The following is a 12,233-nucleotide window of genomic DNA, read 5'->3' as shown; positions in this document are numbered from 1 at the left end:
TGTATTTAATTCATTAACATTCAAGGTAATTATTAATCTGTATTATTCTATTACCACTTTCTTAATTGTTTTGGGTTTATTTTCTGTAGGCCTTTTCCTTGTATTGTGTTTCCTGCCTAGAGAAGTTCCTTTAACATCTATTATAAAGCTGGTTTAATGGTGTTGAATTCTCTTAACTTTTGCTTGTCTGGTAAGGTTTTGATTCAGTCTCCTGTGGGGTCACTGCTCCTCTCCTCTGAGTCTTGGTGCATGAAAATTTTGTTTGTGCCCTCTAAGACTTGAGTCTCCGTTTCCCTCAGTCCTCTGGAGGGCCTAAAAGCAAATATTGCTGCCTGTCAAGGCCAGATTCCCTGGGGATTCCCAGTCCCTTTGCCGGATCCCCAGGCTGGGTAACCTGACGTGGGGTTCAGAACAATAGCATAAGAAGTTCTTTGGTATTATTGTTCTCCAGTCTGTGGGTCACCCACCCAGCGAGTATGGTATTCAATTTTATTGTGACTACACCCCGCCTACCATCTCACTGAAGCTTCTTCTTTGCCATTGGATGTGGGGTATCTTTTTTGGGTGGGTTCCAGTGTCCTCTTATTGATGGTTGTTCAACAGCTAGTTGCAATTTTGGTGCTCTCATAGGTGGAGATGAGTGTATGTCCTTCTACTCTGCCATCTTGAACCAGAAGCAAATATTATTCTTAACAATGAACATCTGAAAGCACTTCCTCTAAGATCAGGAACTAGACAAGGATACCCTCTCTTGCCACTCTTGTTCAACATAATTTGGAAAGTCCTAGCCGCAACAATCAGAGAAGAAAAAGAAATAAAAGGAATACAAATTGGAAAAGAAGAAGTAAAACTGTCACTGTTTGCAGAGACATGATATTATACATAGAATATCCTAAAGATGCTACTAGAAAACTACTAGAGCTAATCAATGAATTTAATAAAGTTAAATTAAGACACAGAAATCTCTTGCTTTCCTATATACTAACAATGAAAGATTAGTAACAGAAACCAAGGAAATGATCCCATTTACCATCACAACAAAAAGAATAAAATACCTAGGAATGAACGTACCTAAGGAGGCAAAGGACTTGTACTCAGCAAACTATAAGATACTAATGAAAGAAATCAAGATGACACAGATAGATATACCATGTTCTTGGACTGGAAGAATCAACATTGTGAAAATGACTTTACTACCCAAAGGAAGCTGTAGATTCAATGCAATCCTTAGCAAATTACCAATGGCATTATTCACAGAATTAGAACAAAAAATTTTACAATTTGTATGGAAGTACTAAAGACCCTGAACGGCAAAGATGGTTTCAAGAAAGAAAAACACAACTGAAGGAATCAGACTCCCTGACCTCAGACTATACTACAAAGCTAAAGTCACCAAAACACTATGGTACTGGAACAAAAACAGAAATATGAATGAGTAATTTTTAAAATTAATAACATACTCCGCAGCACAGTGATTTCTTCTGCAAAGTCTGACATAGAGATTAATATCTTCAAATGAATGATTTATAAGACTTCTGAAAAAAGGCAAGTAAACTGTAATGGTTGGCAGATTGTTTTTCCCATTCCTTTACAACAAATCTCAGGTATTTTTCCATAACATTGTTGAAAGTTTTTATTTAGGAATTTCCAATCCTACATAAAAATTTTTATTCTTATATAAAATTCTAGGCATCTTTGCATTTGCTTGCTTTGCTTTCCTTCAATTGACATGTAAGTACATTATTTTGAAAGTTTATTTAGAGTCAAATATTCACAATCAATATTTCTCAAAAATATATGACAAATAAAAACTTCTCCCTTTACAGTCTGAAAAAAAAAAGAAAAATTTCTCTGAACCCATTAAATAAAGGGAGTATATAAAAAGTAAAAATTATCATATTCCCATATGGTAAAAACCATTAATGAATTATCACAAGCTTTCATAGTTGAGATAATTTTTTATAATCAAAAAAATGAAATTCTGTTTAGAATGAAAATTTTTCTTAAATCAATACTAAAATTAACACTTGCTCCATTGGTGACATTTAACAATTAATAAAAATATTCTGAAACTCATAGAAGACTGTGCTGTTCTTAAATGATTTGAAGATAAAGCTATGATTTTGTTAAGAATATGTATCAAAGTATTAGCATCCTTCTAACTGAATTCTATAGTTCTCTAGTATCTCTCCTTGAAAATGACCCTGAGCCAAGATACTAAAAGTGAAAGTGAAGGTCACTCAGTCATGTCTGACTTTTTGCAACCCCATGGACTGGACTGTACAGAATTCTCCAGGCCAGAATAATGAAGTAGGTAGTCTTTCCCTTTTCCAGGGGATCTTCCCAACCCAGGGATCAAACCCAGGTCTCCCACATTGAAGGCTGAATCTTTACCAGCTGAGCCACCTGGGAAGCCCAAGAATACTGGAGTTGGTAGCCTATCCCTTCTCCAGGGGATCTTCCCAAACCAGGAATTGAACCAGGATCTCCAGCATTGCAGGTAGATTCTTTACCAGCTGAGCTACCAGGGAAGCCCAAGATACTGAAACTGAAGCCAAATGCAACATTCGTAGATCTCAGAAATACAGATATTATCAGAGTTCCTTAGAAGAAATAAGCACATAAACATCATGGAAACAAAAGGTGTTTTCTGTTCCAAAACTTTTGGGATTTTTCATAAAGCTCAGCACAATGATGTTACAAAAGATAAAAACATGACAAAAAATAACCTGAAATTTTAAAAATTTGTTTTTTTAATAAATTTATTTATTTTAATTGGAGGTTAATTACTTTACAATATTGTATTGGTTTTCCCATACATCAACATGTATCTGCCACAGGTATACACGTGTTCCCCATCCTGAACCCCCATCCCTCCTCCCTCCCTGTACCATCCCTCTGGGTCGTCCCAGTGCACCATCTTAAAAAGGATAAAATTATATCAGTCCACAGTCCCTCTTCTATAATTCCAAAATCCTTAAGTCTCTAAAAATAGTCATTTTTGTTCACAACTTTAGTGCCAAAACTAATCTGCTAGTAAAACTTAAATTGATATGAAGCTATTCATAACTTTAATTCAATTGGTGTGAATATAATTAATGTGTTTGATTATAGGGCACTTTCCCATACTTCACTGGAAGTGTTTTGTAACAAACAGTACATAAGAAATGCATAGGTACATAAGCCATTACATAACACAAGACTGCCTTTCCATAATAAAAAATAATCTGAATTCTGAAATATATTTGCATGCAAGGCTACCCTATAAGAGACTGTAAACCTGGATTTCCTCTTCTTTTAGAGGTGATTTTACTAGTAGGTCTTTAGGAAAAGGCACACAAACACATACACACACACATACATGTACACTCACCAACTAAGCTATAATTTCTTTGAGGGTATAAACATTCTGCACTTTCCATACAGTATCTCTGTCACCTGAAAAGTAGGTGTTACTATCCCAAATTTACAAATAAGGAAACTAAAGTCAAAAAAACATATATTTTGCCCAACTATTTAAAAAAGATAGAAAACATTATTCTCATTTCTAAGGGTTTTTAAAATTTCAACATTCTGTCTATAGATAATTTCAGAAAATGTAAAGCTGCTTTTTAAAAACGACCCATTTTGTTCACAGAAAAAGTGATCAAGGTTCAGGTCACTTTAACAGACTGCATCATTCTAAAATTTCTGCTCTACATTGGCCAAAAAAATACCCAACAAACTTGGCAATAAAAGAAAACCAATTATTTTAGCAGGTACTTAGAACAAAAGCTTTCTTAATGATAGCTAGAAAGGCAGAAGACTCTGAGAAACTGAAGCGGGTACAACCTAGCCTGAGACTAATACCTCTACCTTTAGTTATCAATAAAGTATCTTTGTAGAGTTATTAATAGTCAAGTTTTTGGATAGGAAGAAAAATTCTAAACAATGTCCTTATTTTAAAGTATAATATTTACAAGAAGAAAATTCCTTCTGGAAATCTGACCATCTTATAAAACTGGGTGTGTACTTATCCCTCGATCACGTTCTACTCTTCGCAGCCCCATGGACTATAGCCTGCTAGACGGATTCTCTAGGCAAGAATAATGGCGTGCATAGCCATGGATTTTCCCAACCCAGGGACTGAATCACAGTCTCCTGCATTGCAGACAGAGTCTTTACTGTCTGAGCCACCAAGGAAGCCATTTATGGAGACACCCGCATGCTTTAAAAAAGTATGTATCTCTTCGCTCCTTCAGGAAATTCCTCAAAATTCACCTCATACAGAGACTTGTCCCATCACACACAGTTTAGCTAACAATTCTATATTTTCCAAAACTTGATGTCTGCCTTTATTCTGATAGAATATCAATTGTGCTAATGAAGAAAATGAAAAGAAATGTTTCATACCAATCACTGTATGTTTAAAGCATGATTTTATCTGTAAAGTACATCAGTTCAGTTCAGATAAGTTCAGTCACTCAGTCGTGTCTGACTCTTTGTGACCCCATGGACTGCAACATGCCAGGCCTCCCTGTCCATCACCAACTCCCAGAGTTTACTAAAACTCATGTCCATTGATGCGGTGATACCACCCAACCATCTCATCCTCTATCATCCCCTTCTCCTCCTGCCCTCAATCTTTACCAGCATGAGGGTCTTTTCAAATGAGTAAGCTCTTCGCATCAGGTGGCCAAAGTATTGGAGTTTCAGCTTCAACATCAGTCCTTCCAATGAACACCCAGGACTGATCTCCTTTAGGATGGACTGGTTGGATCTCCTTGCAGTCCAAGGGACTCTCAAGTGGCTTCTCCAACACCACAGTTCAAAAGCATCAATTCTTCAGCTCTCAGCTTTCTTTATAGTCCAATTCTCACATCAATACATGACTACTGGTGAAACCATAGCCTTGACTAGACAGACCTTTGTTGGCAAAGTATGTCTCTGCTTTTTAATATGATGTCTAGGTTGGTCATAACTTTCCTTCCAAGGAGTAAGTGTCTTTTAATTTCATGGCTTCAATCACCATCTGCAGTGATTTTGGAGCCCCAAAAAATAAAGTCTGCCACTGTTCCCACTGTTTCTCCATCTATTTTCCACGAAGTGATGGGACTGGATGCCATGATCTTTTTTTCTGAGTGTTGCACTTTAAACTAACATTTTCACTCTCCTCTTTCACTTTCATCAAGAGGCTTTTTAGTTCTTCACTTTCTGCTATAAGAGTGGTGTCATCTGCATATCTGAGGTTATTGATATTTCTCCTGGCAATCTTCATTCCAGCTTGTGCTTCTTCCAGCCCAGTGTTTCTCATGATGTACTCTGCATAGAAGTTAAATAAGCAGGGTGACAATATACAGCCTTGATGTACTCCTTTCCTAATTTGGAAAAAGTCTGTTGCTCCATGTCCAGTTCTAACTGTTGCTTCTTGACCTGCATACAGATTTCTCAAGAGGCAGGTCAGGTGGTCTGGTATTTCCATCTCTTTCAGAATTTTCCACAGTTTATTGTGATCTACATAGGCAAAGGCTTTGGCATAGTCAATAAAGCAGAAATAGATGTTTTTCTGGAACTCTCTTGCTTTTTTGATGATCCAACAGATGTTAGCAATTTGATCTCTGGTCCTCTGCCTTTTCTAAAACCAGGTTGAACATCTGGAAGTTCACCGTTCATGTATTGCTGAAGCCTGGCTTGGAGAATTTTGAGCATTACTTTCCTAGTGTGTGAGATGAGTTCAATTGTGCGGTAGTTTGAGCATTCTTTGGCATTGCCTTTCTTTGGGATTGGAATGAAAACTGACCTTTTCCAGTCCTGTGGCCACTGCTGAGTTTTCCACATTTGCTGTCATATTGAGTGCAGCACTTTCACAGCATCATCTTTCAGGATTTGAAATAGCTCAACTGGAATTCCATCATCTCCACTAGCTTTGTTCATAGTGATGCTTCCTAAGGCCCACTTGACTTCACATTCCAGGATGTCTGGCTCTAGGTGAGTGATCACACCATCGTGATTATCTGGGTCGTGAAGATCTTTTTTGTACAATTCTTCTGTGTATTCTTGCCACCTCTTCTTAATATCTTCTGCTTCTGTTAGGCCCATAGCATTTCTGTCCTTTATCAAGACCATCTTTGTGTGAAATGTTCCCTTGGTATCTCTACTTGAAGAGATCTCTAGTCTTTCCCATGCTATTGTCTTCCTCTATTTCTTTGCACTGATCATTGAGGAAGGCTTTCTTATCTCTCCTTGCTCTTCTTTGGAACTCTGCATTCAAATGGGTATATCTTTCCTTTCTCCCTTACTTTTGGCTTCTCTTCTTTTCACAGCTATTTGTAAGGCCTCCTCAGACAGCCATGTTGCTTTTTTGCATTTCTTTTTCTTGGGGATGGTCTTGCTCCCTGTCTCCTGTTCGATGTCATGAACCTCCATCCATAGGTCATCAGGCACTCTGTCTATCAGATCTAGTCCCTTAAATCTATTTCTTGTTTTCACTGTATATGTACAGTACATACATATATAAGTGAAAGTGAAGTCGCTCAGTCGTGTCCGACTCTTTGCGACCCCATGGACTGTAGCCTACCAGGCTCCTCCCTCCATGGGATTCTCCAGGCAAGAGTACTGGAGTGGGTTGCCATTTCCTTCTCCAGGGGGATCTTCCCAACCCAGGGATCAAACCCGGGTCTCCTGCATTCCAGGCAGACGCTTTAACCTCTGAGCCACCAGGGAATATATATTACATCTGAGTTTTTGTATTCAAACTTCAGCAGAATTAAGGAAATACCATTTACTGCACTCTCTCTACCAAAGACACCTATACTGCAAATATTACCTGCATTTTACAGACAAGGAAACTTTAAGATCAGAAATTTCGAATCTGAGGTCCACATCTAGTAAATTACAGAAACATGATTTATACAAGGATTTGAGCCCCAGTTCTTTCCACTTCACTTTGTTAACGTATGCTTAGCTTGGAAAGTTTTCTGTAGGGAAGGAATTTTCATCATAGCTATTATTTCGTCAGTATATAATATGTTGCAATAGAAACAGAAGGCCAAGTAATGAATCCAGATAATGTCAAAAATAGCCAAAGAACTGTAATTGTACATTAATTATTTGCAGATTGAGCAAGTTGTTTAACTTCTCTGTGCCAAAACTTCTTCACATATTAAATAAAGATAATACTTTAGAGTGTAGCTATGATGTTGAACTAGATTAAAACATTTAAAGCACCTAGTACAATGTCTCATACATAAACACTGCATAAATGTCAGCTACTGCTCTTGAGATGAGAAATCACCAGATATACATATTTTGTACCAGGTGTCTCCAGAGAGCAATAGCTGGACACCCAATTCAAAGACAATCAATCCTACACTGGTTTGTGATCTATGACACGGTCTAGTGGGAAAAGGTGATGTGTGTCAATTAGATTCTCTCTCAGGAGTCTGACTTAAGAAAAAGACTGAGCCAGTTATTAGTGATTTAGAAGTTAGTTTGGCTCATACCATCATCAGTTTCCTCTTACAAGGGACATGTATGGATGTGAGAGTTGGACCATAAAGAAGGCTGAGTGCCGAAGAATTGTTGCTTTTGAACTGTGGTGTTGGAGAAGACTCTTGAGAGTCCCTTGGACTGCACGGAGATCAAATCAGTTAATCCTAAAGGAAATCAACCCTGAATATTCATTGGAAGGACTGATGCTGAAGCTGAAAATCTAATCCTTTGGCCACCTAATGAGAAGAGCTAACTCAGAAAAGATGATGATGCTGGGAAAGACTGAAGGCAGGAGGAAAAGGGGACAACAGAGGACAAGATGGTTGAATGGCACCACCGACTCAATGGACATGAATTGGAGCAAGCTTCAGGAGATGGTGAAGGATGGAGAAGCCTGGCATGCTTCAGTTGAAGGGGTCACAAAGAGACACGCCTGAGTGACTGAAGAGCAACAACAACAATGATGCTAAGTATGCTCTAAATCTAGCTCTTCAGTCTTCCTTTTTATATCACTTGGCAGCATTCAAGCTGTTGAACATGCCACAAACATTCTTTTGCCTGTTCTCTTTACTCTATCTCTTTAGAATGCACTGAAATACTGTAACTGCTCAACACTTCATCCCAAGCTGCTTCTCTTTACACTCTTTACCCTCCCTTTAGGCAATTTCATCCTCACTCATGGTTTCACTAATTAACTCCATGCTACCCCATACTTTTATTGTATTTCAACTCCCTTGCCAATCTCTCCACTTACTGGATAACTCAAAGATATCTCAGATTCCATTTGTCCAAAACCAAACACATGATCTTCCCTCTCAAACCCAGCCAAGATCCCTTTCAGGACTCCCTATCTCCATAATGGCATCACCAACTGTTCAGCTGCACAAACTAAAAAATTAGAAGTACACTTTGATACATCCTTCCCCTGGATCCCCATCTTTCACTAAGTCCTATTAATTTTGCCTTTTAAACATTTCTCAATCCCTTCCCTCCATTTTTGGATTTTTGACCAAAATTCTAATCCTAGCCTTTAAGGCCCTGCAAGATCTGCTTCAGCTTACCTCTTTTGTCTTCCTATTGCCCTAAGTGCAGCCACACTTGTTTCCTTTCAGTTCTTTAAATATAATACATCATGTTTCCTCCTACCTTAGGGTATTTGCACATGGTTTCCCTCTTCCTGGACCACTCTTTGCCCATCTCTTCATTTATTCAATCTCTATTATATCTCAAGTAAAATTTCACTTCTTCAGAGAAACTCCTTGAACATCTAGACAATATCAGGTCATTAAGTCATTAATTTAAAAAATATTTATTAATAACTACACAAGGTATGGTTCTAGGAATATGGAATTAATAAACACAAGACAGACCCTTGCCTTCATGGATCCTATATTCTAGAGGAATGAGGCAGTAAGTAATAAAAATACTAAATAGATTAAACTATATGTGTGAAGGCAGTAAATCTATGGGAGGAAAGAAAAGAAAAAAGAATAAGGTAAGAGAATCACAAGCAGGGAGTTTTCAGTGCTTAATTTGATGCCTAGAGAATAGCTGGCACTAAAACATGTGTTGGGTGGAGTATGAAAAAGGGAATGAGCATGTTCAAGTTGAGGGAGCTTAAACTATAAAATAAGTAGAAGAATTACTTGGTACAAGAACAGAAATGCCATGAAAGAAAGACAAACCATGCAGGTCTTAAGAGGAAATGGTCTCTTAAATCATTCTTGATGGCTTTTTACAGATTCCAGTTTCAGTCACTGTATGGTCTTAGCATAACCACAGCCTCCCTCCCCTACCCCCAGAGGGCTGGATAATTAAAGTGGGTCACTCTTATAACCAAAATACCCCATCAGGACACATATACAAAATTATGGATACCACTCCATCACCCACCACCATACATTTCACCAAAGCCACTGCTTTTCTATACACACACACACACACACACACACACACACATACACAGAGACAGACAGACACACACACACACACACACATAGCTATCACTTTGATGCTCCAGTTCTTCAGTTCCCAATCCCTCTTAGGGACAAACCCTCTCCCACATACACAGGACTGTAAAAGCCCTTTCTCTCTTCTATGACCCTGTAAAGCTTAGGTCATTATCTCTCCAAGCCAGCCAAATTAACAAGGCAGTCCCCTCAGGAACAGAATCCTAGGTCTCCTTGCCTGTTAGTCTCCCTGCACTTTAAAGACTAGCTTCCACCCACATAAAAGTGAATGTGCATCCCTTTGTAATTCTGAATGACCTTCAAGATTACTGACCCCATACACACCCACACTCAGGCTCCAGCCTCCTGTGATAGGGTTTTGAAGGGCTGGGTGTCCCCTCAAGCCTCTTGTCCTCTTAAGGACTCATATGAGGATTTGCATACTTTCTCTGTGACAGGGGTGACCCTCAGTCACTACACTTCCCTGAAGCACAAATACTCATATATCCCTTCCATGCCACTGCCTGAAACTAAAGTAACACTCCTACTTAACCTGCCTCCTCAGAATCAGAGTCCCTCTCCCTTTAGAGGACCCTCCCATAGTCCACAGGATTTTGTTCAACCCCTCCTGTGACGCAGCCTACCCCCTACAATCAGCCCCTATCACAGGTGCCCCTCCGGAGGGGAGTCGTCTTCCCTGGGGTCCCAGCCCTTTCTCAGCCAGTGTTCACTCCAAAGAGTGCACACACTCTCATACACTCCTGCGACGCCTCGACTGCACGGCCTCTGCCCAGACACTCAAAGGGGTGTGCTCCTCCCTTGACCCTTGACCCCGAGGTCATAACCTCACCGCGCAAAGACAGAGGGTGCCTCTTCAGGAGTAGCGCCAGGCCCAAGTCCCCTGTCCCCTGGGGCCCAGGACAGCGTCGTGCTTCCTCAGCGCTTCCCCCTGATCGACCGCCCCCACAGACCTGCCTCAGGCGCCGTCTGGCTCCGCTCCGCCATTTTTTGTTGTCGTTCCGCCTCTGAGCCCACGCGAAAATTGCGGGGCAGTGGGGAGCGGGCGACGGGATCCTCCGGCTGACAGGAGCTCCCTCAGGAAGACGCTGCGCGACGGTTGCCAGGGCAACGGGCAGCCGGCGTGTAGACGGCCGGCGCGTGGCGCGTGGCGGGGGGGCGGGGTGGGAGCGAGCGTGCGTCCGAGGCCCCGCCCCCTCGGAATGAACCCTTTGCCTGGCGGGCTTTCTGCCCGGCTGGGACTCCGCGGAGCATTTTCCGTGCAACCCGGCCACCGCGTCCTGACAACTGAGCATGCTCGCCGCCGCTGAGACGCCGGGGACTTGGTCCTCTGGGGTCGCGCTCTCACGGCGCGCAAGCAGGTGCACGTGCTGACCGAAGAGCTGAATGGTCTGGCTTTCCTGTGGCTAGTGCTCAACTTTGAGAGTTGGGGACAGATTTCTCAATTTCCCAGCGCTTCTCCCTACCGTGTGCCTGGCCCTGATCAAGGTGCTGAATAATTTGTGTCTTCAAGTGGAATGCCCTGAGAATAATTATGCGCCCATCCCACCCCAAACACGTGGAGTACTAACGGGGTGGCCTCCTCGCCTCTCTACATCAGCATTAGCCCCCAACTGTAGCAAAGGCTTCACTTTCCTCAGTTTCGCTAGTCTTGTTTAGTCTTTTTTGAAGGGTAAATCATGCCGGTCTCTTGAGATGCCATGGATGGTAGCCCGTCAGGCCCCTCAGTCCTTGGAATTTCCCAGGCAAGAATACTGGAACGAGTTGCCATTTCCTTCTCCAGGGATCTTCCTGACTCAAGAATGGAACCTGTGTCTCCTGCTTTGGCAGACAAATTCTTTACCACTGAGCCACTTGGGAAGCCTAGTCTACCTCTCAGAATAACCTAGGGTGCTCTTTCCCGTTTCTGCTAACCGTAACTACCTTCTAAGACCAAACTAGAACCTTATTCTTTATTGAATTGCTCTGTCCCCCCACCGGAGAAGGCAATGGCACCCCACTCCAGTACTCTTGCCTGGAAAATCCCATGGACGGAGGAGCCTGGTAGGCTGCAGTCCATGGGGTCGCGAAGAGTCGGACACGACTGAGCGACTTCACTTTCACTTTTCACTTTCATGCATTGGAGAAGGAAATGGCAACCCGCTCCAGTGTTCTTGCCTGGAGAATCCCAGGGACGGGAGAGCCTGGTGGGCTGCCGTCTATGGGGTCGCACAGAGTCGGACACGACTGAAGCGACTTAGCAGTCCCCCCACTGTCACCTGTGCATTCGTGTCCGAACATTTACAATGCATCATGCATTATTTACTTCTCTTTTCGTCACTTGACAGTGAGCTCCCTTATGCCTAGGGTCAGGTCTTTATCTTTGCATACTCCATAATACAGCATTGTGCTTGAGGCAAAGGAAGTGCTAAGTAAATGTTTATGGAATGAGAAGTTTCTAAGTTCACGCCTGCACATTCTTACCTGTTCTATTGAGCACTTAATTTTTTACCAAATACCTTGCTAGGTAGGCCCCTAGTCCTCCAGAAGCTCACAAAGAAAAAGAAAGAGATAATGAATTTGATGGAGGTTAACTAGTCTTACAAGTGCTACAGGATTAGAGGGATGGAAATCTAACTTGGGGGAGATGGGGAGGGGATGGCTAAACAGTGAAAACTGCAAAAGGAAGTGGATACCCTAGCTGAGTCTTGAGGAATGACTAACTGCAAGCCAGGGAAGGGAGAGGAATAGCGTGCCAGGCGGAGGGAGCAGCACGTATCCAGGCACAGAGGATGGGGATCACTGAAACTGCAAGAA

The 12,233-nt window shown here is 41.6% G+C and overlaps 1 protein-coding gene and 1 non-coding gene across 2 annotated transcripts in view; both read right to left on the bottom strand.

The window, feature by feature from the left end:
- The window catches only part of AGBL4 (AGBL carboxypeptidase 4), a 1,457,998-nt gene extending 1,447,266 nt beyond the window's left edge, over window positions 1–10,732 (bottom strand). Inside the window, exon 1 of the mRNA XM_052638070.1 lies at window positions 10,270–10,732. Within this exon, the coding sequence (XP_052494030.1) occupies window positions 10,270–10,732 (463 nt within the window). The remainder of the gene's footprint in view (window positions 1–10,269) is intronic.
- Window positions 6,631–6,702, bottom strand: TRNAS-GGA (transfer RNA serine (anticodon GGA)). The gene has a single exon. It is a non-coding gene; the product is annotated as a tRNA-Ser (tRNA).
- Window positions 10,733–12,233: the final 1,501 nt, after the last annotated feature.

Source organism: Budorcas taxicolor, chromosome 3 (genome assembly GCF_023091745.1).
Source record: "Budorcas taxicolor isolate Tak-1 chromosome 3, Takin1.1, whole genome shotgun sequence".
NCBI lineage: Eukaryota > Metazoa > Chordata > Mammalia > Artiodactyla > Bovidae > Budorcas > Budorcas taxicolor.
Note: the sequence above shows the minus strand (reverse complement) of the source record. Positions and strands in the feature narration are given on the sequence as shown.